Genomic DNA, 26,836 nt, shown 5'->3' with positions numbered 1-26,836 from the left:
CAGTTCTGCCCGGGGACAAATTGACGACGGGAGAAAGACGATTGCCACAACAGGGCACGGTGCGGAATAGAAAACTATCCCTTGCCGAAAGGCGTGCAATCCGTGTCTAGCCGCGAGGAAGGATTTGTTCCTCGGCCAGAATTCCCAATGTATCCCATCCCACCGAAAAGCCATTACAGCCTGAAATGTCTGAGCTAAAATGTCGATCACACTCCTTCAGTTTCGCTCAGATTACCGAACGACTCTTTCCTCTTGACATGAAAAAGTAGAGAGTAGTGAAAAAGCTACTGGGCGATGAGAGTAAGACTAATGTAACCTGGCGGTTGTGAGTGTATGCGAAGGAAAACCAAGAAATTGAGGGTGGCTGTAACTAATGTCGAAGACACCAAACAAATCTGGGGATGATATTGTCAGATTATCACAAGCTATGGATGCCCTAGCCAAGTTGATCATTTCAAAACAAAAAGATGGATCTCAACTACAAGTGGAGTATACGCATAAACTAAAAGAGTTGGAAAATGTCATCAACCTGCTCCTGGGCCTGAATGAAGGCACCGGAGACAGTGTGATGGACACTGGCGCCCTTGACGTAAAACTGCGGAACAGCATAGAGGTTTTGGAAAAAGGTGATCAAAAATATGTTCTGATACCAATAAAACCCAGGGAAGGAGGCGGGTCAACGAGAGCTGCTTGGAATGCAACCACCAAGAAGAGCAGTAATAAGAAAAAAAATAGGATAAAGTGTTCGTTTTGTCACCAGCCTGGCCACACAAGAGCTCATTGCGAGGTGAGATTGGCCATACCGCCCAAGGAATAACGGAAGAACTGTCGAGCCAGGTTGGACCTAAACACATCCTCGCAAAAGTGCGGCAAACCCACAGCATACGTACTGATGAGGTCGACAACTTCCTTCAGTAACATTTATCTTATATAATATATGTATGGAAGGAAGTATATATATAAGAAAAAAGAAGAAAAAAAGAAAAGAGTTTTAGTGAATGAATCTGTCAGTTATACGTATATATAACGAAAAAAAAAAAAAATGAAAAAGTGGGAAAAAGTAAATAAAATATATTTCTTTCCACCGTTGTATAGTTAGTTGTTCTTGATAAATGTTTTTTTCTTGTTTTCTTTTCTAACTCAGTTCATTCTTTGGTAATAGCAACACATTTGCAATAAGAACGGTGGCAAAAAAATAGCACTGTTCCCTTCAACTGTTGCACTTGTCGTAACGGCTAATGGAGCTATTGTTTCTCCTGTTCTTGTCTTTGTTTTAGAACCAATGGATGGCCAGTTACCCTAAAGTAGATATCTTTGACATCATCAGTCATGGATTCAAAATGGGAGGATGCGTCATATGATCTGGATAAGTAAATGCTATCCTTAGAGCCATCTTCTCTTGGCTCAAACAATTCGGCAATACCCATGAACTTCTCCTCGATTGGTCCTAAAAGCTTGAAAGCAGGCTCTAATTCTATATGTGGTTTATCAGTTTCAATGATTGTGGAAATGATGGCCAAATAATGACCCTTGGAACAAACATTGTGTGCGTCTGAAACGATGGCAACGTAAATGTCGCTCTTTCTGCCTAGCTGACTCTGTGGGATGATGATTTGTAAGGAATCCGCATTACTGGTATTTGGAACTGGGTGATTTAAAATACAGATGGCTCTGATAACTCTTTGACCAGTAGACTTACATTTTTCGGGGAAATATGTTGGGTCAGCAATTACCAATGGAGCTTTGAAAGTTCCCAGTTTAGTCTTGACGCCTTCAAACTTACCTGTCTCCTCTTTGTACAACACTTCCTGAATTGGGGTGTCCAGCATGTAGGTACCACCGTAGATAGCCGACAAACGAGCAAACCCTTGTGGAAGCTCGCCTAACCCATACATAGGGTACAAGTAGGGAGATTTACCGTATCGAGCAACGCTCTGGCAGTATAATAGGATCCTCTCGAAAGATGGTCTAGCGGGCTGTTGTAGGTAGTCATCATTGGTCCACAAAGCCATCGCATGACCGATGAACTCCTTGGTCGAGTTACCTAAGCCAAATTTATAATACACTTCATCCATGGTGTTCTTATCTAAGTCTAGACCTTGATGAGAGGACAATTCATCTTCCTTATAGGAGCTAATCCATTCTAAGAATTTCTTCATTCTACGCTTTTCAAAAATACCCATCAATGGTGATGAAATGGCTTCTATTTCATTGGCTGGCACTTTGTAAATTTTGCCTTGCTTGAACACGTAGGAACCAGATACCTGTTTGAAATCAACGTATCTGGTCACATCAGTATGTATCAAAATGTTTGTAAGCTCGCCATTAGCCATGAGGAACTTTGGAATCAGGTCGACATTCCAGTCTCTATCTTTACCAAACTTGGATTCCCGGTCTTCTTTACTGATGGGATTCTGTTTGAATTTCTCGTACAGTTGAGATAAGGTCACAGAAGCAGCCTCACCACCATAATGGTCTTGCTTATCGATATGTAATACTTTTTTCCCATCTACAGAGAGTAACCCAGATAGAATACATTCGGTAATACCGGTACCCAATACAATCACGTCGTAGTCTGTGTCTATAGTTTCTTGATCCATTGCGTTGTGCTATATAAGTCTGATGGAAAGGGGGTAAAGACTAATAATAGTCTTCAAAAAAAAAAAATACCCTTTGTTTAAAAAGGAAACTACTAGAAATTGATGAGAAGACATATCAAGAATGAAACAAAGGAAACATTTCCTCTACAGAAATCGGGATGAATCAGTCGACGTGTTGAACCTACAATTACAAACTGAGGTTTCCCACCGCCAAAAGTGGAGGCCGCCAGGAGAGGGGAAAACACCGCCAATGTGAAATATACGATTCGGCCTGCGGGTAATTCTCAAATGATACCATTTTTGAGCGTCTACGACTTACAAGAAAGTGTAGGTAATAGCAGATGTTGGTTTTTCCATGTTTGACAAGCAGTTTGTAGAAAAAGACGTAGAAATGGAATACAAGAAACCTTAGGAGGCGATATTTGTGATACAGGAATTTTTATTTTTTTTTTTTTGGGTTTTGGGACTCCAGTTTTTTTTTGCACTGGTAGAAGGCACGCAGTAAATCATCCTCAAACAGTGCCGCGAAGGAAGACGACTAAAAGGTACATGAGATGGCATTGCGTCTGTTAGAAGCCCGGCGTCATCAAATAAGCCCTGTGAGGCCTGCTAAAAATTCATGAAACAGAAAATAAGAATATCAACTGTTCTCTTGTGACATAAATATATGTATATATATGCTGTGCCTCATAGTCGAAAGTTTTTGAAAAGGAAGTATAATGGGCCTCAGGTGATACAATAACTTGAAAACAGACAATATTTGATATCAAACATCAAAAAATGGAAAAAAAATTTGATTTCGCCCAGGATCGAACTGGGGACGTTCTGCGTGTTAAGCAGATGCCATAACCAACTAGACCACGGAACCAATTTTATTGTGAAAAGGAAGGCCTAAGCACATTTCATACCAAAATAATTGCCAAGATCATGGTGATGTCGGGTAAGCAGTCTGTTACTAAAGACAATTAATTGCCCATATAATCCTTTTTATAAATAGTAGTTAATTTAGAACATGTTGAAACGAGAATGAACTATTTCATCTGGTACAACAGATGAAGACCCTTCTACCATATACCCTACGACATTACGGTGTTTGAAAGATGATATGAAATTATGTGACCAATACAAAAGATTCGACTCTTCTCGAGATTAATGGCGAATCTTGTAACAAGATTGACACTTATACCACCCACGTCACCTGCATGTGCTACTGTTGCGTTCACTAGGCCTTCCTCTTTTAAATTCCAATGACGTATATGCAGTGTAAATCGGAATGTCCTTAAAAAAACGTCGTTTAGGGTTATTCTTCACGCACTTAAAGGAGTAAGGAAGTTCTTATGCAGTGAATGATACTTTAGCCGCCTTCTACTTTCCGAATTCCTGTCATGTCGTGTTAAAAGCTGATTCTGCGGACAAATTATTGGTTAGTCAGTCACGTGCCTCCATTACCCAGATATCGTGTTTAACGGAATGGCGAATATATTGCAATTTCAATCACAGTAATAAAGGTTTTTCCCAATGGATTCTAAATGGTGAAGTGGACTAAAGTTAAGAAAGGTATTTCGGCGTAAAGGGACTTTGGTGAAAGAAACCAGAGGAAACAAATTTTTGATTCGGTGATTTAGATTGTATTTGAAAAGCCTTAAAACCAAAGAGCAAAGTAATTGAATAGAGAGTTTTTCATAATGCTTCCTTTATACCTTTTGACAAATGCGAAGGGACAACAGATGCAAATAGAGTTGAAGAATGGTGAGATCATACAGGGCACATTGACAAATGTGGACAACTGGATGAATTTGACCCTATCGAATGTAACCGAATATAGCGAAGAAAATGGAATTGATTCCGAAAACAATGCTGACAAGAGTAAGGCTATAAAACTGAATGAAATTTATGTAAGAGGGACTTTCATCAAATTTATCAAATTGCAGGATAACATAATTGATAAAGTTAAGCAGCAAATAAATTCCAATAATAGCTCGAACAACAGCGGGCCCGGCCATAAAAGATTTTATAACAGCAGAGATTCAAACAACAACAATAAAAATAATTACAACAGAAGAAGTAATAACGGCAATAACGGTAACCGCCGTCCCTACTCTCAGAATCGCCAGTTCAACAACAATAACAGTAATAATAACCAACAGATGAACAGTGGTCTAGGTGGGTCTGTACAACACCATTTTAATGCCTCTTCTCCACAAAACGTCGAATTTTAAACAAATTTTGTATTTTATAGGTTGTGTACGTATATAGATATATTGGTATATATGTAATGTGTGTGTGTGTGTGTGTGAATGTTTATTACTACTGTTTCTCGAATTTTTCTTTCTTTTACCCGTTGAATTTCATGTGGTATATTCTATTTATGAACCACGAGGCCGTTAAGCAACTGAGGGCACCGAGTCCCAAACCACACAGTATATTAAAGAGTAAACTATAACAAATGGAAATTAGGATGGAGGAAAACCCATGGATGTTTAGCACCACGAAAATGTAATAAAGCGAATATAATTCCATATACACCCCACCACTGAATCCCATTTCAAAGCATCTCCACCTCCAATTATTACGAACTTCCTTGTCGTCAAAGCAAAACCTCATCAATAAATAACTTCCGATGATTGATATTTCCATAGTAAGCACACATAACAATATAATACTTAGGAATAAGAATCCGTAGAAAAAATAGAATGTAGTTTTCTCCAACCAAAGAGATTTGTAAACGTACTGCATTTCCACGTAAATTACTAATAAGGGAAAAATACCACATAAATAAACGCCACAATGTACGAGTGGGTTGAACCTGGTCCGCGATTTAGGTTTGAAGAGTTTACTGCCATTACCATCAGTTTCATCCTTAGTGATCCCACTCAGCCAATATTTAGGTAGAGGTATATTATTGGCCACAATGCCACCAAATAAACTCAGCGGTATACAGACAACGAAATAAATGCTAATGAAGAATACAATGGTCCTAAATGGTAATGCATTTGTAGAGTCATGCGCCCCGACAACACTGTTCAATAGAAATGTCCCTATCATTACCATACCTGGCAGGCTGGACCCACAAATTACGGCGAAAATGGGACTAAACTCCCGGCAGTTCTTGAAGCTCTTGTTGTGGTCAAGGTAGTTAACATTGATATTTCTTCTTTTCGTTACTATACCCAGTCTTGTACCAACAAAAGATGCCATGAATGCACCAAGTACAAAACATAAAATAGCCATAGTAAGCACGCTGTTTCTTACGTTATGCAGCTTGTTCATCGAACACGATATTGTTAATGATCCAATTATGGTAAATAAAAATTGCACCCCAAACGAGACTAGAACGATTAGGACTTTTAAACCAAACAAATCTGGTTTGCCATTCTGTATCCAATCCTTAGTCACCATGTAAACAGAGTTTTTACCATACTTGTCGTCGTCCAGACTATCCTCTGCTTCGATACCTTCTGTATTTATCAAATATTTATGAGAGTCTGTATTTTTCTTATCTGTACGCATGACTCGAATGTAAATAACAAATGTGATGAATGAAATAGACAGTACAATCCCTAATGAGTTGGCAAGACTCATCCAGTGGAATTGAGCGCTCTGCTCATCGGACAGTTCACCTGCGTTCAGAAAATAATTCCACCTATGATTCCAGTCGACCTCGAATTCTTCCCTCCAATACACGGAATAAGTAAATGGTAAATAGGTTAGGTCATGTTCGTCCTCAGGGACGACTATCTCGTATTGTTCGTAATTCTTTGAGGCTCCAGGGCAGTGATAATCTGATACAGATTTTGGATATACTTCAAAACCAACAACGGTGTTTTTGTCATCACCACCCCCATGAAAACGGATCACTAGAATTACGTGGTTATGCAAATAAGTTTTGTCAGTGTCAGGATCCACGAAACCGAGGGGAAAGCCAGACGCATAGTACTTTTTATGATCTGTAGTGGAGATGAATGTAGTGGCCGCCGGTAATTCGTCATCGATCAGCCATTGCACGACGTAGCCCTCCCTCACTAGCTTGTCTAATGTCTGCATTCCCTTTTTGTCAGTTTTCCGAGCACATAGCGTTTCGCATGCATTGTCTTCGCCAAAACGGAGTTTATAGTCACTTTCCCATTTCCTATCTCCTCTTATTATTTCATTTAATGATAAGTGCAGTGGTTTCTTATGCATAGTAGGGGGACAAGTAAATGGCAAGTCATAATATGCGTATGGTAATTGTGTCAAGTCAGATTCCACCTTGTTTACAATCAGTTCTAGGAAATCATTCTTTTTATAGAAGTTTGGTGTTATCCAGCCGTCGTAATAAAGATTGTTTTGACTGGAAGAGAAGACAGGTTTCTGCTCCTGCTGTCGCGTCCGGGACGAATGAAACTGGTTTCTGAAGATGAGCACCATGACTGCTACCGCCATGAGTGTAAGGACCCATCTTTTTGGTTTCACTCTCATTTTCTCTTTACGGTTCTCGTCCTTATAATAGCGTTCTACCACCTGATGCAAAGGAACCAAACAGAGAGAAAGAAGTTCAGTGAGGAAAAGTGTAAGCGTATTGTCAAACAAATTTGAAAAAGTATACGTTGTTTCTGTTCATCGAGGCAAACAACCGAGGTGCTGTAGAATGTAAATCAAGTGAAAAAAAAGGAAAACAAAAAAATGAAATATATTTCTGCCATTTTCGCGAAGGCGATTTCAACAAATTAAGCGCATATGAATAGGGTGCTAAAAGCCCAGAGAGTGAACAATCAGTAGAAAGTGTTCAAATGGGTATCCTTTATTTTAGTTTTCTTTGAAAATTTATATATGGTTACAATCCCCAACGGGAGAGCAGATTAGACTACATATAGAATAATTGGAGAGCGTGTCTCCTACGGCACTTTTTCTATTTTTTAATCAAATTTCCCCATCCTTATCAACCTACGAAAATGATAGCAATTAGAGTCGATACATGGGAATAAGTCTGAAGCTATTCTGAAGCTATTCTTTTTCTCATTAGCACATCCAAAATTATACTTTGTCATTCTTAGGTTTTGAACCCTCCCCGAAGTAGTCCTCTTCTGTCGTGGGTTTCCCTTTCTTCTCTGGCCCACGCATGCTGTTGTTGCGAGCCAGTCCTGGAGATAACATCCCGGAAGCCAGCAAGAAAGGACTGGAAAACCCGTTAGAACGAATTGTTGTATTGGTAGCGGAGGATAAATTTGGAGTAGATACGGAACTATCTTCGTCAGAAGTTCGTTGGGTCGACACTGATATTGCACGACCAACTTGATTTTGACTGTTATTTTGTTGCTGCTGCTGCTGCTGGTCCCATAGCAACTGATCCTCGTCTTCCTCGTTTTCCAACATTTCCTGTTCCCTCAGCTTGGTCTCTTCTCTTGCTTCCGCTAGCATTTCCTGTGCTTTGCTCAAGGAAACCGTTGGCGTAGTATAGGAACTAATAACTGGCACTGTTGTGTCGATATCAATAGTGGTCTTGATTAATGCAGCCATCCAACCCCTCATTTCCTCTTTATTTTCGACTGCAAAATAATGAGTGCGAGGTTGTGTGAATGTCAATCCTTTCTTCGAACCTGGCTGTGGAGGTAATAGTTTGAAACAATAGCGGCCTTTACCTGTACTGGCAGCATACAGCGAGACCAGTTTATCATCCTCCTTGGCAGGTACAACACGATGCGCCGTGATGTCGATAAGACCTCTCTCTCTTGTGTCCGTAGTGGAACTAAAGTAAGATAATCTAGTGCCATGCAATGTGAAGAATCGGGTCTTCCAAGTACTCATAGTACCGCTTCCTTTCTTGCTCATCCAACCTGAAAAGTCAGCATCCCTCATTGATTCTTTGACGCTAATGTTTCTTAAGCCTTCAATAAATGCGGAGGTTTGCTTTTTCTTGGGGACAGGTCTGGTAGTCATTTGACGCAAACTTTTCCCCTTGAGTGTGTCACCCTTGACAGCTTCGCTTACAGACCTCTTATTTCTATCATCCTTCACAACCTCTGTAAAATCCTCATGCACAGCTTCCTTGGCACTAACTGATCTTCTTTTTGATTCGCTTTTCTTGGAAGACTTCTTTTCTGTTGGAGATGAACTGTTTTTCGCTGATGGTGTTGTATTATTAGCTTCTCCTTCAAGGTTTGGTGAAGAGCGAGCCGCGTTATCGGTGAACTGCTGCCTAAACGGACTTAGCATAAAAGTACTTTTTCTGCATGAACTAGTACGTGATACGCTACTACTTCTCTTTAAGGAGGAGTTCGTCTGGGAATCGCTTTTTGACTTAGAAGATAATAAGGAGGAGCGCCTCGTTAGTTTTACCTTCTCCTTCTCGTCGTGCGTTGATTTGCCATTATGCGCTGATGCGATGGTTGACCCATCAGCATATATACTGGAGGTAGGCCTTTCGACGGTATCCATTGTTTCTTGAAATTGACCTTCTTCATCGCTAGAATAGGCAGTTGTTTTGTTGAAAGAAGGATCAACAGCATCTCCAGAGTAATTCACGGAATTCACATTTTTAGATGATATGCTTCGGTCTTTAATACTGTTCTCAGCATCCGAAATAGATTTGTCGGTGGGAGAGGGGATAGGAGATAATGCCTTCCCACTTTCTTGGATGCTTTTCGAAAGTGCAAAACGAGAATTTGAAGTAGAATTTGACGAAGATGTTTGATCAATATAAGTAATCTTTTTAGAACCTGAGTAAGATGACGAAGAAGAATGCCACGAGTTATGTTGAGTAGATGATGGCGACACCGTTCTATTACTTAATAGTGGTGATTTGGGAGGTTGTGCAGGACTTGGATAAGATGGAGGTTTGGGTGCCCTTCTTGGGGAGACAAACAAATGCTCGTCACCAGTTATTTCCTTTACAACTTGAGGAATTTGAATATTTGGTGTAAAATCAGAATTAGGTTCTTGGGAACCAAATACTAAGGACTTTGGACGATGCTTGGAAGTTGAGGAATTTCTATTAGCTTGAGGAGCAGGAGTAAAATTTTGCTGTGATGGAAGGTCGTCTAAAGATTGCGAAGTTTTCCTAACGTGACCCCTATAGGAAGTTCTCTGGTCAACATTCGCGGGTGGCATCAATTGGTTATGAATGTTAGCATTATTAGTCTTGCTGGTTCTGTTCCATGACCGTCCATTCGTTCTGATTGCCTCCTTAATCTTTTCAATTTCTTTGAAGATCTCAAATCTTGTACCAAAGGAATTTATATCTAACTCCTTCAAATGAACTAATTCTAATTCTAGCAGAATTTTACCTGATATTTTGTGTTTTTGGAACCTGGACGCCGATTGGACATCATATCCTTCCATAATAAAGTAAGCTGTTATTTCTTCAGGCGTCCACAGTTCTGCTTCGACAGGATTCAGCTTACTGGTATCAATGCCATTGATTAAACTAGTTTGCTTTTCCACACCGCTGCTTAATAACCCAGTGGAACCGCTAGTTGATGACTTACTGTTCGATTCGATCACATCTAGCCCATCAGTTGCTGATAAAATTGTTTCGTGGGTTATGCTACGAGCTTCGTCCCTGCTTGACGCGATAGAACGGTCTGGTGCGCCCACGGAATCCTCTTTAAACTCCTGCAAAGCATTATCTATATCGCACATTGTATTTTTTAAAGATAGGTTTCTATCGAGCTTACCATTAGCATTCCTCGAAATAGAAGCAGCAGTTTCAATTGGTTGTGGAGTGATTAGTTCACTGTTGGAGTCATTTTCATTTATAAAAGTGCTGGAAAGAAGAGGGTCTTCATTAGTTAAAGGACTATGAACTCTCTTGGTGGATTTGGCTCTCATCAAAGTCGGAGCCTTTTCCACCGTTATCTTTTGCGTAAAGACAACTGGATATAAGCCTTCCTCATTAGTTCTTAAATTACGACCAAAATACCAACCATCTTTGTATTCCTCATCGTCAGTAATCACTTTTATCTTGTCACCGGGCTTCATATCCAGCTCATCTTCCATCCGCTTGAAATATTCATTGATGGCAATGTACATGGGGAAATTGCCACCCTCGCGCCCGCTTGTACTTCCCTTACTGTCATACTCCGGTGACAAAGTGTCAGAAGCATTCCTGTCCCTGTCAACAGTAGTGTTGAGCTGTGAGAGTGTGGGTATTTCTCTTTTATCGCTCATCGTTATATCTTTGAAACTTGCTGCGAATAACTAAATATACCTCGATAAATATGGGATGATAATGAAAATCAGAGGTGAAGAAGCAGTTCTTGGTGTTTCCAGGGTTCTAAAAGAAAAGGAGTTACGGATATCAAACAAATTTGAAAAAGTGCTAGTTATATTTTCCCTCTTTAAAAACTAGAATGATTTCTTTGAAGCTAACTATTCACCTTGAAAAAAGAAGACAGTCCGCTTGAAGTAAGAAGGGTTCACCAAAAGTTATAAATCAGCTTGATTCTAACGCTTTAAACAGGTATCTCGCTTCTTGATTAGTAAACTTATCCCCATCAATTTAAGTATTGGATAGCGGCTGTCATAAGTTTATTTTTTTTTGAACTGAAACTTTCTCTCCTTCTTCGTTCAAACCCATCGATCGATCTGGGGCGAGCGATCGAAAAAAAAAGGTACCACGTGATTGAAAGAGAAAGAGCCGACTTTGAGTAGATGTTTGATTATTGTTTGCATTAATCTTGCAATGACCTATACATTTATGAAAAAGATGTTGGCTATTTAGTTATTTTGAAGACCTAAATTTTTAAATCCATTTCTTAGTTCTCAAAAATATAAGGTTGAAAAGTCATCGGTTATGTTGTCACAGAACCGTGTAGAGGCCCTGGTACAATCGAGTACGGCAGAATGTTCACGGCTAACTCGCGTTAGTGGGCTCGGAAAGAAAGAGGCTTGCTGGCACGCGCATCTTTCTCCAGGTCTTGGGTGAACGCCATGTTTTATTCCGTGGAGCGGACATCTTGCACCTCTCAAATCTCTGATTCCTGCAAAATTTCCGAAGCGCAGAATTACAGGACCCGACGAGTAGCCTTGTTCGAATGTGACGGGTTTCCTTGATTTTTTTTGCTTCTTAAAAAACTTTTTGATGTGAGTTTTTTTCTTTTTGCTTGGAATGAGTCCTTTTAAATAGGCTTGCTGTCTCTTCGAATCATACGCGCCCTGCAATGATAACTCAATCATTCTATTACTTTGTATATCCTGGATATCATTACATTTTCTCCTGAGCAATCCTTCCGCTGCGAAAGGGGAATTCACATTTGATAGGCGTTTACCTGAATGCAGAGGGTAAATCCAATGCAGATTGGAGGATGAGTACGATTGCCATATATATGAAATAGTCATAAGCAAGCTTGGAATAAAACACAACCCAAAACAAAATACCACTGGCAGGAGCAAAAAAGCAAGCTCCTGAATTTTAGTTATGTTGTATCTAGTGACCTTAATTTTTTTTATGTGATACACGTAATTCTCGTTATATGCTCGGAGTTCCTCCTTCTTTTCCCTTTGTTTGTGTAGCCAGTATACGGCAGTAATTGGGAAGTCAATTATTTCCTTTGCAAGTTGATTATTCAATCAAGGCTTTCTTTTCTTTGTCATTTTTTTCATTTGCAGTCATTTTTGTGTAGATGATTCCAGCATTTCGGACTTGTTCCCTTCCTTGGCGAAAAAACTGCCGACAGCCCCAAAGCATAAAAGTAAGAAATCCGGATGGTACTAACGGAGAGCCCATATTTTTTTGCCAATAATACCGTCTCTCTAAACATTCCTTTTCTTGAAAGTATTCAAGTAGGATACAAGAAGGTCGCAGTTTCGCAGCTAGCTTTTCGTCTTCTTCTTAGTCTGCTTTTTTCTTAGTATCATCAGCCTCACGTCTTTCAAATAAACTTTGCTTCTACAGAGTGCGCAATGACCGAACTGTCTACAAGTTCTAGAGCTATTAACCATCTGAAACAGACATGAACAACAAAATACATGGCCACATAAGGTCATAAGAGCGGTTTCCGGCGGGTCAAAGCAAATCGGGCAACGGTAGTCCTTGGCTGCACCATACTCTCTAGTGGTTTCTTTTGTATCCTCTTGGAAATCTTCGTCTGAGATTTCCAGCACTTGTTGCTCCTCGGCGTCTAAATCTATGGCATCTGCAGTCAAGTCAACAGTTTTTTCTTTGCTACTTATTTCAGGTTTCGTTAATGGCGCTGCCTCTTCAGGTATGAGGGAAGCACTCAAAGCGTCTGCTGTTTGTGAAAGAACTTCTATTGTGTGCGGCTCTTCATCACTATTCGTTGAAGCTGTAGCACTACCGACGCCCGTTTCTGGACTATTACTCTGCACTGACCCCCTGTCATTGGTATTAGTATCGGCTGTCGTGGCATTTGGATGGTCACTGCCGGAGCCTTCCTCAAGGGCTCTAAAGAGGCATAAGTCTTCGTCTTCGGAAGCATTATCAGGAGCTCTGTCTCCAACGATTTCAATCGCTGTTTCAAGGTTTTCGTGATGGTTTTCTATCATCCCATTTTGAATTCTCGGTACCTCAGTTTCCTCTTCATCATCGTTGTGTTCGACCAACTCTACTCTCGTCCTCTTAATTCGTAGGTTTTCATCTTCTGGGCTTTGGTTGTCGAGCCTTCTTATCATACAAAGTGTTGTTAATTAACTTTTATGTTACTTAGGTGATCTTTTTTTGGTTTGGCAGGAAAAAAAGGATTCAAACAAAAGGGAAATTGCTGTGTCTGGTAGATCGTAGTAGCCTTATGCTTGATTTACTATTATCTCTTTACTTCCGGAATTTCCCAAAAAATGATTAGGCATAAAAAGCTACTCATTTTCATGTATATAATACCCATACATTTCTTTTTTAACCCATACATGTTAATAGTTTTTTTCTGAAAAGTTCTCCTTGAACTTGAAAGAAGCCGAGCGAGCGTCTCTCCCGGCCTGGATACTTCTCTCTCTTCCAGCAGCGAGCGGGTTCTGTTATGGTGCTGGGCCTGGGCAGGAGAGTTCTTTCTATCGACCCACCTCTTGGGCAGAGGCACCCGGGTACGGTATGCACCGGCCAGGCTCGCCATCTGTGAGCCCTGCTGGAGGAAAATCATAATCCCTTTTCAGTTGGAGAGGGAGCTATAATCAAAAATCCAGTAGGTTTTGAATATTCAATAGATGAATTTTTTAGAAATCTAACAATTAATCGAGAAATCACGATAATAATACAGCAAAAATGTCAGGTAACGGTGCTCAAGGTACAAAATTCAGAATTTCTGTATGTTAATATCCAAATAAATGAAAAACTCCATCTAAATTATGCGAGATATGATCAGCAATCACACATGAAGTATATTTTAAAATGGAATATCAAAACTGGGGTATTGATGCTTAAGAGTCCAGAAATCAAGAAATTATAGTGGACAACTAAAACGGGATGTGCGGAAGTTATTTCAATGAACTTACCATGAATGTATGGAATCCAGAAATCATGAACTTTGGAATCAAAATGTCTGTCGACTGATGAGGAAAGAGAAAATGCTAGTTTCAACCATGAATGAGTGTTTTATGAGGAACATGAACAGTAGACATCCCACCATAAATTCTTCGTGTGCAACGAAATATACATCATATTGTTGATTTCATCTCCCCCAAAAATAGTACTAATTTACTAACAAACTAATTGTTTGGTCACTTTTGAGTGTTCCTCATGTTTTTTTTTAAATAGTTAGGTTTACCAGTTGGTGCCATCATGAACTGTGCTGACAACAGTGGTGCCAGAAACTTGTACGTCATTGCCGTTAAAGGTTCTGGTTCTAGATTGAACAGATTACCAGCCGCTTCCTTAGGTGACATGGTTATGGCCACTGTTAAGAAAGGTAAGCCAGAATTGAGAAAGAAGGTTATGCCAGCTATTGTTGTCCGTCAAGCTAAGTCTTGGAGAAGAAGAGACGGTGTCTTTTTGTACTTCGAAGACAACGCTGGTGTTATCGCCAATCCAAAGGGTGAAATGAAGGGTTCTGCCATTACTGGTCCAGTCGGTAAGGAATGTGCCGACTTATGGCCAAGAGTTGCCTCCAACTCCGGTGTCGTTGTTTAAATAAAATTTCCAGAAAAATTCTTTTAAATCATTATGTAACCTTTTAAAATATTAATATAAACAATCCAATTCAAGCTATTGATATTAGAGTGCATAGATGTTGTTGGATGGTATTTAAACCAGGCAGTATTTAATTTGTGTGAGGATTTTAGAAAAGGTACTATATAAAAAATGATTTTTCCTATAATTACAGAATAAATTTTCTAAAAAAACGTCATCAGCAGAATTTGCTCAATAAAGACGTTTTGTTTATTGTTCATTTATTAATGTTTTTTTCGACTTCGGAAGTTATAATGCAAGAATACTGATGATCTAGTCAATGATGTGTTTCTTCTGGGCTGTCAATTAATTGGACATAATTGCTTGGAATAATGCCTGTTTCACCGTTTGCTTTTCTTGCCTTCCACCACCTACCTTCAATGTCAGAAACCTGTAGAATTTCGTTTTGTTCAAATGAAATTTCGTAAGCATCATCATCATCTGCATCGTATGGATACAATGCTTTTGCCTTGTATGTAAAATTGTCATCCCCAATATCGCTATACAGACCCAAAGTGTCCCCCATTGTAGTTTCTGTGTTTCCGTTAGAAAAATCTGTATCGAAGGTGTTGCCGATATTAGTATTTGCAGTTTGATTGTTGTTGTTGTTGTTGTTGTTGTTGTTGTTGGCGTCTTTAGCGTTGCCAGCACTATTTATGCGTTGTTGCAAAGTGTTTAGATGAACGTTCACGGCATCTGATGTATTCGGCTGAGTATTCTCAAAGCCAGCCAATGCTGTCGACGATACGTAATTTGAGTGTGCCTGCTGCTGTGTATATCCGTCATATTGGGTCGCGTAGCCTGAATCTCGCATATTATCATTATAGACATTATTTTGGTAAGGCGTTGTATTTCTGTTCCCTCTCCGACGAGCTCTATGAAGGGAATTCTCTAATGGTGAGGGTCTGATGCCTTTGACGGCAAACGAATCAATCCATCTGTTCGTTGGCGAAGCATTATCGCCACCATAGTACAGAATCCAGATTAGGTTTATGATCGAAAGTAAGATGACACCAGCGGAAGCAGCAGCTTTATTGGAGCCATCCGCATACACTAAATTCGTCGCGCTGTTTGTATTATACACAAAAGCCACTGCAATAGACGTGGTGAGGAAGATCCTGTAGTGATCGATTAAATCAAAACAGTAGAACAGGACCAAGGAACAAATAATCAAAAATTGATATACTATACCCCACCAAGTGAAACGTGGGAAAGATTCGCTGGAGGATGCAGACGAGATGGAGCCTGCAATCGCGATGACCCACGACACGATGGCCAAAGAAATTGACGATATAGCAAATGGATCAGCATAGAAGTTTTTCATCTTGAAAGAATGATCGCCGGCCATACGTGTAGGTTTGCGAGGAGTTGGTCTTACCTTGGATGATAATGACATGCTTCAGAGACGTAATTTTGGTGTTTTTGAAGAATAGCGTTGATCTATAATATCGAGCGCTGTTCTCAAACTATAGAGTTGGGCAACAGTGGGCAAAAAGCGCGTTCCCTTGAACAATCTTACTAAATAAGTGAAACTGAATTGACAGACAATGACCCCCAATAAACGAGGCTCAATGACTTTGTTGATGCACTCTATGTTCTTTGCATATTTTCAGCAATCGCTGAATTTTTTATGATACGTTTGAAGTAAAAGGCCGACTCCGAAAGTAGTTGGTCGTGTAAATAGAATAGACGCGTTGAGAATGTAAAACGCGATTGAGAATTTTCGGATCAACGCAAATGCTAGATTATTAATAGGTTCTTGCGTGGTATGTAGGTTCAAGGGTCTATGTACGTATGAAATGGGGACGGCCTGAATATAGCAAAAATAGAACGGATATAATCTTTCTTAAGTTTAGCGAAGTTTCAGAGCTGCGGTCAAGCAGGTGATCATAATTACTAGCCCTGAGATAAATAAGGCAAGGCCACTATACTTGAAAAGCCTCGTGCCGAGTGGAATGCCTTCCTTGTGTTCAGTTCCTATTAGTTTGTAGCCGAAGAGCCCGGGCAAGATAAAAGAAATAGAAGTAGAACCTGTAGCACCTACAATGGCTAGCACGCGGGCCAAAGAGGATACTGAGATTGCAACGAAATAGGATGCAATTAAGATGGCACACGTTATGACAATAAAGCTCTTGCCTTTCAAGGGAGTCTCCTTGGGTTGATAAATCGATTCTTCTTCAATGACTTCGTTGATATCGAGGCTATTGTCACGGATCAATGGGGAGCTTTCGTTGGTAGGAGCGGGGCTACTTGTTGATGTAGTGCTTATAGTCGCATTTTCCTCCGTAAAGTGCTGTAAAATCTGGTGGATGGAGGCCCTTGCCGGATGACATTGTAGAGGGAAGGCCAGCATCACCAATAGCACGATCGCAACTCTACCAACGGTACTTGACGTAGTCTGAGGGTATAGCATGATAATGTTTCCGATGATGTTATCGCCGAATGTCAGATATCCCGCACAACCGATGGCGACATACAAGATGAGAGCCAAGGATATAGCTATCAGCGGGATTTTCATCACATGCTCAAACCGGCTCGACCTCTGCTCGTTGATTATCGAGAACATATTGTGGTGGCACGTATAAGCGAATACGAAAATCGGAAAAGTGTTCAGAATGTTTAAATCGTGAGATTGCTTTGGAAAGAAGTAGGAGATCCGGCCTTTCATATGCAGGATTTCCTCCGAGGGGGCAATATAGTGCACCAACACTAAAACACACAAGTATGCTACAGAAGAAATAGCTATCATGGAAGCGTATCTCAGCGAATTCAATTTCTTCAGAAAAGACAGGGGAGCCACTAAAAAAACCATGATCAATGAAATCTGCACGTTCCTGCTCAATAGCCACGCATTTCTGGTCCACACGGACATGATCTGCGGCATTAAGTCCCCAACTACAATCATATAAGACACTCCAACACCGAAACACTTGATTGCGATCGCCAGATCAAACACGATACTTAAGTTCGGGTTGATCAGTCGGGTCAAGGCACTGAAGGAAGCCCTCCCCTGTGGCACGTATTTTGCCACACGGGCCTGTATGAATAGGCTTTGCATAGCACACACCCCACAAACCGCTATCATAATCACCCCGGGCATCAACCCAAATGGCTTGAATGCGTACGGCATGGCCAGGATGCCAGCACCGCACGCCGTGTGCAAAAGCGTTAACGCACCAGATCTTATACTAGCTACCATCATGCACGCTTTCTCTCTATAGATCTTAGCCGGCAAACACGCCCTACTGTTCCATCTTATGTTTCTCTTTATACTCCTGGTTGCTGTGTAGATAAGCTCTCCGATCCCCTAAACGTGCATGGTGATCTACTCTTTTGCTCTCGCTTTTTTTTTTCGCTTGTTGTTTTCGCAAGGTGAATAAAATTGATTTTAGTAAAAAGTGCATTGTTTATTGTGTGGTGTGGTTTGGCGCACAGTTTGTGTTGGTAATCTAGTAGAAGAGTATTCTGCAATCTTCGCGAACCTAATTATGTCTGCTGTTGAAATTTCCCCCGATGTGTTGGTGTACAAGTCTCCATTAACGGAGCAATCGACGGAATACGCTAGTATTTCCAACAACTCAGACCAGACCATTGCATTCAAAGTCAAGACCACAGCTCCAAAATTCTACTGCGTAAGACCCAACGCCGCGGTCGTAGCCCCTGGTGAGACAATTCAGGTCCAGGTCATTTTCCTGGGTTTGACCGAAGAGCCTGCCGCAGACTTCAAGTGCCGTGATAAGTTCCTGGTCATCACGTTGCCCTCTCCTTATGACCTCAATGGTAAAGCTGTGGCAGATGTTTGGTCTGACTTGGAGGCTGAGTTCAAGCAACAGGCTATCTCCAAAAAGATAAAAGTTAAATACTTGATAAGTCCAGATGTACGTCCACCACAGAACCAAAATATACAGGATAATAAGGAAGCCGTTGAGCCAGTAAACCAAGCCAATGAGCCAAAGGAGGACACTTCATTCGTAAATGAAAAGGAAATCCCCGTTGAATCGAAAACTGAAGCTCCTCTCCAAATAAAGAAAGAAGAGGTCCCACCTGTCATTCAAAAAACCGTTCCCCATGAAAATGAAAAGCAAGCTTCTAACAGCGCTCCGGCACCAAAGAGCCAAATAAAGGAACCTGCAACTCAGTCTACAGAAAGCGAATCGTCCAGCATGGGCATATTCATATTGATTGCGCTCCTTATTTTGGTTTTAGGTTGGTTCTACAGATGATAAGGCAAAAGATTGAGGATATAGCTATATTCTAATTATATATATATGCTTTTGGCCCTTTTCTTCCCTATTGTCTTCCTATTTAACTTTTGGTTTTCTGGAAGCCGTCTCTTTGTTGTTTCCTCTCCCAACTTTACGAAACACTAGAACAAAGGGATTAGACCATACTTTTTTAATTTTTTATATACTATTATTTTTTGTGTACGAAAATAACTGTCAATTATACTATTATCTCAACTAATGATGACCTTACTTACTCACTCATTTTTCGACTGTCTTAGGATGGCAGGCGCTAGTCACGCTGAGTCCAGAATCATTCATTATTATTCTGCAACAATGCGGGGTTTAGTAAATAAGGGGAGATCCCATCGTATGCACATTGATGAAGCTCTCATGAAGACTGGGGTTAATTTGGTTCATGAATAGAAACAGTTGGGCATATTCAACTTGTCTTATGATGACCTTAGGGTGAAATCAGAAACTGTGTATAAAATATACCAACATGAACCCATTACGCTTGTATTACACTAATTTGGAGCTGGTAGAAAATCAGAGCAAAAATACTGGGCATGATGTGTACCACTACCCCTTTGTCGTGAACGAAGGTTTAAACTCGAGTAGTATATCCAACGAATATGGTAATCAAATAATGGACTCGTTTTGGAATACAAGTCCGGACTCATATTGTACGTACGACGAAGGGGATAGCAGGGCAATTTTTGAAAGCGGTTTATCTACTCCTCCGACGAAGCAACGTTTTCATGATGATGTCAATACCTCTGATACTAATACGCCTGCAGGTTCGTCCGCCTCGTACGCTCATGAGCCTTTTGACTTTAAAAGCATTAAGCTGCGGTAAGGAGGACTGGAGAATAGTACTGAACGCACCATGCACACAAAATCGTATTTATGTACTAAACAGATATTCATTACAAAAAAAAGAAAATAAGTAACAATGATAATAATGAAAAAAAAAACTGTTCTGAGTTGCCGGGAAAGGTAACTCACTTTCTCAAGTAATCTCTTAGATAACTACCTAATTTTTCGGCACCTTGTTCAACAACGTCCCTCAGCATTTGTAACTCATCATCTGCAGTAGCATTAAAATCAATGAACCCACTGTTGGAATTAGGGCCATCAAAGCTTCCTATTCCGCTTCCACTATTATTGATTGGGTTGCCAAATTCGTCAACCTCTTTATCTTCGCCAAAATATGAGGATGAGGAAATCGATGTAGCATTGTCAAAGGTTTTCAATTTATCATGTGCTTCCTTACTTGCTGCTTCATCAAATGAACCGCGACCAAAGAGCTGATCCGATGATATGGCCTTCTGTGTGCCGTACCTTTCCGCAATTCTCCCCGTATACCTTGGTCCTTGAGCTATTTTTTGGGATTCCTTTTGTTGTTTGGCTAAATCATTGGCATCATTCATGGTCATACCAAATCCTAATTTAGCAAACTTTGGTGTTAAAGTATCTTGTTGTTCGTTCCTATTAGTGTCAAGGTTGCTTGAAGTGTCATTCAAAAATTCATTGAACTCGTCAGGTTGTGTATTGATATCATCTATACTATCATTATTGCTACCTTTGCCGTTACTAATGAATTGGGAGTCATAATCATTTTGTCTAATTTTGGTGCTGGAAGACGTATTGGAAAACTCGTCTTCCTTTTCTTGCTCAGCGTCTCTTTCAAATTGTTCAAACAGATCTTCTGCTTGTGATTTATCCATCTTTTTGGCGGTTAGTCTTGTAGGTTTTCTTGCTGATGATAAAATTGAGTGTTTCTTTTTATCTTGCGAGTTCAATACCGGTTTCTTTCTGCTTGCTGTCAAAATTGAGCTTCTCGTTTTCGTCGCAGCAGTCTTGATGCCGGTGGTGCTGGTGTCATTGTTGTTGGAGGCCAAGGATCCCGGACTTACATTAATCTTGGAGTTAGAATTGGAATTCGTGTTTGGTTTTTGCCAATTGGAGAAGAAATCGTCGACGCTACTCTCCTTAGAATTTGACCTCGAAGCTTCAGAATCGGTGTCTAATGGTGAGTCTGCAGAATCTTGAGTGTTCAAAACCAATTCGGACGGGTATAGCTCCATATCTTTTTGAACCTTCTTGTCCAAGTGTATCTTATATTTCTTGGCCACGGGACTCGTGTATTTTGTCTTGGCGTCAACATTTGCAGTATTCAATAGCTGTTTTCCATTGTTCTTCAAGAAAAAATCACGAGCCTTATGGTTTCCTCCCAACTTAAATCTTCTAAGATTATTAATTGTCCATTTATCTAACGTAGAAGACTTCACAAAAGTGATATGAACACCCAGATTTCTATGCACGGCAGAGCATTGAATACACAACATCACACCAAATGGTACTGAAGTCCAAGTAGGGTTTTTGTTCCCACAATCAAAACAGACTCGGTTTTCCATGTTATTACCTAGCTTCTGGAAAACTTGCTGACTAGTTTGCTCTGTAGCAAATGTTTCTCCTTCATCGCTACTCATTGTTGATGTTGCGTACACTGTCTCGTTTATAAATGATTCAGATCACTAATAAACTACTACCGTTCCTTTCAATATCACCTGGATCTCCTATTATGAAAGGCCAGCTAGATCTTGTTTATGCAAAATAGTTGTTTTTTTTTCAGAAATCAATCGTGTCGTGGAGAGTGACCAAGCATGCACTTTTCCTTTTGTGTCATAGATAATACCAATACTGAGAGTAAAATTTTAAACATTATCTGAGGGGATTGGAGAAGGACGCTTATACAGTAGCAAGTGGACAGCATCTGTAACGCATTGGTGCTGATATTATTTGCTGTTTGTAGAGAGGAGGAAAATTCCATTTTGCAAGAATTGTCTGCTATTTAGGGTATACGTACTGCGGTCCACTAGCTAAAAGTGGAATCTTATCTGAGGAAAAAAGTACGAAAAAGACGACAGGAGAAAGATGTCCCAACGATCTTCACAACACATTGTAGGTATTCATTATGCTGTAGGCCCTAAGATTGGCGAAGGCTCTTTTGGAGTAATTTTTGAGGGGGAAAACATTCTTCATTCCGGTCAAGCGCAAACAGGCAGTAAGAGAGATTCTAGCATAATAATGGCCAATGAACCAGTTGCAATCAAATTCGAACCGCGACATTCGGACGCTCCTCAGTTACGAGACGAATTCAGAGCTTACAGAATATTGAATGGCTCTGTTGGAATCCCTCATGCTTATTACTTTGGCCAAGAAGGTATGCATAACATCTTAATCATAGATTTACTAGGACCCTCGTTGGAAGACCTTTTTGAATGGTGTGGGAGGAAGTTCTCAGTAAAAACTACTTGTATGGTGGCCAAGCAAATGATTGATAGAGTCAGAGCAATTCATGACCATGATTTGATTTATCGTGATATTAAACCCGATAATTTCCTAATCTCTCAATATCAAAGAATATCACCGGAAGGGAAAGTCATCAAATCGTGCGCTTCTTCTTCTAACAATGATCCTAATTTAATTTACATGGTTGATTTCGGTATGGCCAAACAATATAGGGATCCGAGAACGAAACAGCATATACCATACCGTGAACGGAAGTCATTGAGTGGTACCGCTAGATATATGTCTATCAATACACATTTTGGCAGAGAACAGTCACGCAGAGATGATTTAGAATCCCTGGGTCATGTTTTTTTCTACTTCCTGAGAGGGTCCTTGCCATGGCAGGGTTTAAAAGCACCTAATAACAAACTAAAATATGAGAAAATTGGTATGACTAAGCAAAAACTAAACCCTGATGATCTTTTGCTAAATAATGCTATTCCGTATCAGTTTGCCACATATTTAAAGTATGCTCGTTCTTTGAAATTCGAGGAAGATCCAGATTACGACTATTTGATATCATTGATGGATGATGCCCTGAGGTTGAATGGTCTGGAGGATGATGGACACTACGATTGGATGGACTTGAATGGTGGCAAAGGTTGGAATATCAAGATTAATAGAAGAGCTAACTTGCACGGGTATGGTAATCCAAATCCAAGGGTTAATGGTAATACCACAAGAAATAATACTAATATGAACTCAAAGACACGAAATACAACACCTGTACCGACGCCTAAGCAACAAGCTCCGAACAATAATAACAACAAGGACATTTCTAAATCTAGAATTTCATCTAACCCGCAAAGTTTTATTAAACAACAACAAATTTTGAAAAAAATCGAGCCCAATAGTAAATATATTCCTGAAACACATTCAAATCTTCATCGACCAATGAAAAGCCAAAACCAAACGTACGACTCTATTAATCATACCCAAAATTTATCATTTGTACCATATTCAAGTACTAAATCTAATCCTAAAAGAAGTAACAATGAGCCCAACTTATCAAATCACTATTCAAGTTTTACAAATAAGAATATCAATCATCAAAGTCAACAAAATTACGAGCAAGAACATAGTACTTATTCTAGTGACGAAAATGAGGCATTTTGCTCTAGATTCTATAAATATTGTTGCTGCTGTTTCTGCTGCTGTTGATAAAGTATCTTTTACTTTTTCCCTCCCTTCAATTCATGACTTTCTAATATTGTATTTTTATTGTACTTCTATTTCTCTCTATTGCTCTTTATTTATCATCTAAAATAATTGAAATCGAGGGGAGAGAACAAAGAAAATAGGAAAAAGAAGAAAAATCAGGCAAGAAAAGCTAGCATCATCTGTCTATTCCTTCAATTGATATACTTGGCCAGCACTTTTCGACCTTAATTATGTTTTTGATTTACTGAAACCTATCTTTAAATTCTAGTATTGCATTTTTTTTTCAAGTATATATTCTAAATAATATGTATTTCATGATTAAATTGAAATTATTGAATAAGAGAATCGTAACTTTGGACACTAGGATGTGAGCATTTAAACTGCTATGATTTTTCGTTTCTTCTCTTTGTTTTCTTAATGGGAGTCTGATCTTCTTTAAAGTAGAAAAATAAAGCAAGACATAAAAAAATGCAGAATAACAAGTTGGAGTATACAGGCAAATTCTTTGGACTTTTGATAGTGAGGACAAAGAGCGCTACAGAGGCAAATATCATATCACATCATATGACTTGGGACCGGAAATCTCAAAATTATCACCTAAGTCAACTTTATTTGCATACATAACCAAACGCTCCTTTTTTTGAAGGATTTTCTTTATATCACGCAAAAGAGCTCTAGAGTTTAATAGGGGAGGCAAAGAAAATGAAAAAAACGAGTGTGCAATCCGGCAATCAGAAGAGTGCTATAAACGAAATCATATCTTAGTTTGCATTTGACTTTAATAATACCTCAGGTGGGAATTATTGTCGCTGATTATATATGATAGCTTGAGCAAAAGCTTAACTAACTATAAATAAAACTATCTATAAATCAACTATCATCTTTGCAGATATGATGTGTATCCAAATAAATGTATTCAAAAAAAAAACTAAAAAAAATTAGTATCAATAGTAGATCCACTCAAGCGCATGTCATTCATAGAATACATCCTTTTCGTAAGATTGATATCCTGCAGGTCACCAAGCAATCTAACTTCACTCATAGTATTCGCTGAAGAACAATCCCAATTACCAGAATTTGAGAATAGGTCATCAGAATTATCCGTTATACTATGATCACTATCATTCGATGATAACAAAGTAGAAGAATCGGAGATTTCGTTCTTGGTAGTATCATGAACCTCGATCGGTTCGCCTGTGTCGACGTCGCATTGAACTTGACAAACTTGATGTAATCCCAGTTCACAAAAGTTGTCAAGAGTTACTAAACTTCCATCATTCGTCGTGTCGAGAAATAAAAACCCACATCCTGTTCCTTTGAGGGCAATTTCATTGCTCCTTAGACATATTTTTTTATTATCGACACCGCTTACAATAATGTTACCACATTGGAAAACTTGTTTGGTTGATGTTGGCTCATTTGTAAAGTCCACGTTTATTGAGTTGAACCCATGAATCAATTCACCATATTTCATATTTTGTAGATTCTGCAAATCCCAGCAAATAACAAACCCTTGGTCGTCACTGCTGTACAACGTGCCCCTTTCTTTATTAAATTTCAGCCTTTCGATGTAACCTTTCTTAGCATATAGTTCACAAACTGGTTTATCATCACAGGCCTGAATATCCCAGATTTGAATTTTATCGTTGAAGGTCTGTGCAACGTGATGGTTATCTATCCACACACAGTCCAAACTTATGTTCTTTCTTTTGTAGTGATTTTTTTCCATGGTCCCTGAGATATTATTATTCAGGACACCTGGGATATATAGATTTGTCCTCAGATCAAGCAATGAGATGCCATTTGGTCCAAATTGTGAGCCAACCAATGCCAATAAGAATGGATCATAAAATTCGTTAACGGCAAAGGAATTGATACCTGGGTATGATTGCAAAAAAATGGGTGTTTTCATAGATTCTAAATTCGATTTCAAATTGTATATGAACAGAGAATCATTTAAGAGGGAAACAAAACCAGTTTTATTCCATGGCGAAACTTTCAAAATAGGTGCTGTCTTCGGCGATATTTCCAAAATCGGAGTTGATGATGATACGGTAGATTTCAAGAACTTGTTATGGTTAAACCTTTTTATTATCTTGGCACACCCCTTATATGTTGAAGTCGATATCAAATTAACTATACCGTCCTGGTGACCTGTCAAGATTAATTGATTATGGCTAGTATTTGTTTGAGAGCTGGGAAAAATTTGAGGCCGGAAATCCGTCGTAGGTAATAAGCAGATACAAGTGATGGGTTTACCGGGAACGGTTATCGTCTGTAGCTCCTTTAGCTTTTTACTGTTCGAAATTTCAAAAAGTTTCAAATTATCTTTTTCGTTCATTGTAGACACCAGAAGTATGTTGTCCTCGAGAGAAATAGCTGAAGGTATGGACAACTCCGTTTCATCAATATTGTATAATCTCCAATAATCAGATTTCAATTTTCTTGTTGTGTAGAAGTCATTGAAGTTGTCTGATGCCTTTCGCAAAATGGGAGAGTTCATTTTGGAAGTATTGTTTTGCCACGTCCTTTTAAATGTAGACGAGGTCGTTATGGATTGTGAGATTTTCGTCTTATCTGATCTTTTCTTAATATTGATAGCAGGCTGACGAAAAATATTTGTTGGTTCGTAGTATTTGGTATCTTGCATGATATTAATAGGTGTTGCTTGCTATGATGCTTTCGATTAGCGTCTTAAAAGATACTGACTAAACGAAAGGTATGTGAAGAGAGGAAATAGGGAAAAAATGAACACAAGAGAACGCTCTGCTTTTTATATACTGCCAAAGTTTACGCAATTATTTACTTAAACCAGTGCGATTGCCGTTCAGCTTTGTAGTTATGGCTACAATTCTGTTGTGAACCAAGCCCCATTTAGTTGACCAGCCAAATCAGCATTCTGTCAACATTAAGTCACGCATTAAACTAAAGATTGTAAAATTGACCACTAATGGCATCTACTTTAAGCTTCAAGATAAAATATTCTGTCTAATGTTTACCTTTCATTGTTTATTTGTTTTGAAAAACTGACTGCTGGTTTGTTTACATTTGAAAGTTGTGAAAAATGTAAAATTGCTGGCGCACTTCAGCCTCCCAATCACGTGATAAAGTTCAATCACGTGCACAAGTACGTACATAATGACTTTGTATGGAAAAGGGGAAAAACAGAAAATTTAGCGGAAATTTTTGGTAAAAGACCAAATTGTAGTGATCTTCACGGTGGTTGCAAGTTCTTCTTGCTAGTAGTGGGTTCCACTTGGGCAATTTAAAGGCATACGCTTCACCATTTCAGGGCATTCGAATATCGCATCTGCTAATTGATAAAGGGACTTTGTCGTGTTTGAGGCTGCTTTCCATTTCTTCGTTAGAACTACAATAGTCAGTTTTTTTCGTTAAATAGA

At 39.4% G+C, this 26,836-nt stretch overlaps 15 protein-coding genes and 1 non-coding gene across 16 annotated transcripts; 6 read left to right on the top strand and 10 right to left on the bottom strand.

Annotated features, from left to right (window-relative positions):
* Window positions 1–373: 373 nt before the first annotated feature.
* SKDI05G2160 (uncharacterized protein) lies at window positions 374–817 on the top strand (the record flags this gene model as incomplete). The annotated part of the gene is made up of 1 exon (XM_056227549.1): window positions 374–817. The coding sequence occupies one exon, from the start codon at window positions 374–376 to the stop codon at window positions 815–817; it is 444 nt and encodes a 147-aa protein (XP_056087359.1).
* Window positions 818–1,244: 427 nt separating this feature from the next.
* GDI1 (Gdi1p) lies at window positions 1,245–2,600 on the bottom strand (the record flags this gene model as incomplete). The annotated part of the gene is made up of 1 exon (XM_056227547.1): window positions 1,245–2,600. The coding sequence occupies one exon, from the start codon at window positions 2,598–2,600 to the stop codon at window positions 1,245–1,247; it is 1,356 nt and encodes a 451-aa protein (XP_056087358.1).
* A 794-nt stretch (window positions 2,601–3,394) lies between these two features.
* On the bottom strand, window positions 3,395–3,468 carry Skdi_5.trna15V. The gene has a single exon. It is a non-coding gene; the product is annotated as a tRNA-Val (tRNA).
* An 817-nt stretch (window positions 3,469–4,285) lies between these two features.
* Window positions 4,286–4,819, top strand: LSM4 (U6 snRNA complex subunit LSM4; the record flags this gene model as incomplete). Its single annotated transcript, XM_056227546.1, has 1 exon — window positions 4,286–4,819. The coding sequence occupies one exon, from the start codon at window positions 4,286–4,288 to the stop codon at window positions 4,817–4,819; it is 534 nt and encodes a 177-aa protein (XP_056087357.1).
* A 115-nt stretch (window positions 4,820–4,934) lies between these two features.
* Window positions 4,935–7,058, bottom strand: TMN3 (Tmn3p; the record flags this gene model as incomplete). Its single annotated transcript, XM_056227545.1, has 1 exon — window positions 4,935–7,058. The coding sequence occupies one exon, from the start codon at window positions 7,056–7,058 to the stop codon at window positions 4,935–4,937; it is 2,124 nt and encodes a 707-aa protein (XP_056087356.1).
* A 555-nt stretch (window positions 7,059–7,613) lies between these two features.
* Window positions 7,614–10,745, bottom strand: BOI2 (Boi2p; the record flags this gene model as incomplete). The annotated part of the gene is made up of 1 exon (XM_056227544.1): window positions 7,614–10,745. One exon carries the CDS (start codon window positions 10,743–10,745, stop codon window positions 7,614–7,616), a length of 3,132 nt encoding a protein of 1,043 aa, XP_056087355.1.
* A 594-nt stretch (window positions 10,746–11,339) lies between these two features.
* Window positions 11,340–11,915, bottom strand: SPR6 (Spr6p; the record flags this gene model as incomplete). Its single annotated transcript, XM_056227543.1, has 1 exon — window positions 11,340–11,915. The coding sequence occupies one exon, from the start codon at window positions 11,913–11,915 to the stop codon at window positions 11,340–11,342; it is 576 nt and encodes a 191-aa protein (XP_056087354.1).
* Window positions 11,916–12,389: 474 nt separating this feature from the next.
* Window positions 12,390–13,208, bottom strand: SLX8 (SUMO-targeted ubiquitin ligase complex subunit SLX8; the record flags this gene model as incomplete). Its single annotated transcript, XM_056227542.1, has 1 exon — window positions 12,390–13,208. The coding sequence occupies one exon, from the start codon at window positions 13,206–13,208 to the stop codon at window positions 12,390–12,392; it is 819 nt and encodes a 272-aa protein (XP_056087353.1).
* Window positions 13,209–13,791: 583 nt separating this feature from the next.
* Window positions 13,792–14,655, top strand: RPL23B (60S ribosomal protein uL14; the record flags this gene model as incomplete). The annotated part of the gene is made up of 2 exons (XM_056227541.1): window positions 13,792–13,833; window positions 14,284–14,655. The coding sequence occupies 2 exons, from the start codon at window positions 13,792–13,794 to the stop codon at window positions 14,653–14,655; spliced, it is 414 nt and encodes a 137-aa protein (XP_056087352.1).
* A 316-nt stretch (window positions 14,656–14,971) lies between these two features.
* Window positions 14,972–16,090, bottom strand: SHO1 (osmosensor SHO1; the record flags this gene model as incomplete). Its single annotated transcript, XM_056227540.1, has 1 exon — window positions 14,972–16,090. One exon carries the CDS (start codon window positions 16,088–16,090, stop codon window positions 14,972–14,974), a length of 1,119 nt encoding a protein of 372 aa, XP_056087351.1.
* A 456-nt stretch (window positions 16,091–16,546) lies between these two features.
* Window positions 16,547–17,893, bottom strand: AVT6 (aspartate/glutamate transporter; the record flags this gene model as incomplete). The annotated part of the gene is made up of 1 exon (XM_056227539.1): window positions 16,547–17,893. The coding sequence occupies one exon, from the start codon at window positions 17,891–17,893 to the stop codon at window positions 16,547–16,549; it is 1,347 nt and encodes a 448-aa protein (XP_056087350.1).
* A 289-nt stretch (window positions 17,894–18,182) lies between these two features.
* SCS2 (phosphatidylinositol-binding protein SCS2) lies at window positions 18,183–18,917 on the top strand (the record flags this gene model as incomplete). Its single annotated transcript, XM_056227538.1, has 1 exon — window positions 18,183–18,917. One exon carries the CDS (start codon window positions 18,183–18,185, stop codon window positions 18,915–18,917), a length of 735 nt encoding a protein of 244 aa, XP_056087349.1.
* A 502-nt stretch (window positions 18,918–19,419) lies between these two features.
* SKDI05G2050 (uncharacterized protein) lies at window positions 19,420–19,776 on the top strand (the record flags this gene model as incomplete). Its single annotated transcript, XM_056227536.1, has 1 exon — window positions 19,420–19,776. The coding sequence occupies one exon, from the start codon at window positions 19,420–19,422 to the stop codon at window positions 19,774–19,776; it is 357 nt and encodes a 118-aa protein (XP_056087348.1).
* A 145-nt stretch (window positions 19,777–19,921) lies between these two features.
* Window positions 19,922–21,412, bottom strand: GLO3 (ADP-ribosylation factor GTPase-activating protein; the record flags this gene model as incomplete). The annotated part of the gene is made up of 1 exon (XM_056227535.1): window positions 19,922–21,412. The coding sequence occupies one exon, from the start codon at window positions 21,410–21,412 to the stop codon at window positions 19,922–19,924; it is 1,491 nt and encodes a 496-aa protein (XP_056087347.1).
* Window positions 21,413–21,857: 445 nt separating this feature from the next.
* Window positions 21,858–23,435, top strand: YCK3 (casein kinase YCK3; the record flags this gene model as incomplete). Its single annotated transcript, XM_056227534.1, has 1 exon — window positions 21,858–23,435. One exon carries the CDS (start codon window positions 21,858–21,860, stop codon window positions 23,433–23,435), a length of 1,578 nt encoding a protein of 525 aa, XP_056087346.1.
* Window positions 23,436–24,363: 928 nt separating this feature from the next.
* On the bottom strand, window positions 24,364–26,085 carry DSE1 (Dse1p; the record flags this gene model as incomplete). Its single annotated transcript, XM_056227533.1, has 1 exon — window positions 24,364–26,085. One exon carries the CDS (start codon window positions 26,083–26,085, stop codon window positions 24,364–24,366), a length of 1,722 nt encoding a protein of 573 aa, XP_056087345.1.
* Between the last annotated feature and the right edge of the window lie 751 nt (window positions 26,086–26,836).

This window comes from Saccharomyces kudriavzevii (assembly GCF_947243775.1).
Source record: "Saccharomyces kudriavzevii IFO 1802 strain IFO1802 genome assembly, chromosome: 5".
NCBI lineage: Eukaryota > Fungi > Ascomycota > Saccharomycetes > Saccharomycetales > Saccharomycetaceae > Saccharomyces > Saccharomyces kudriavzevii.
Note: the sequence above shows the minus strand (reverse complement) of the source record. Positions and strands in the feature narration are given on the sequence as shown.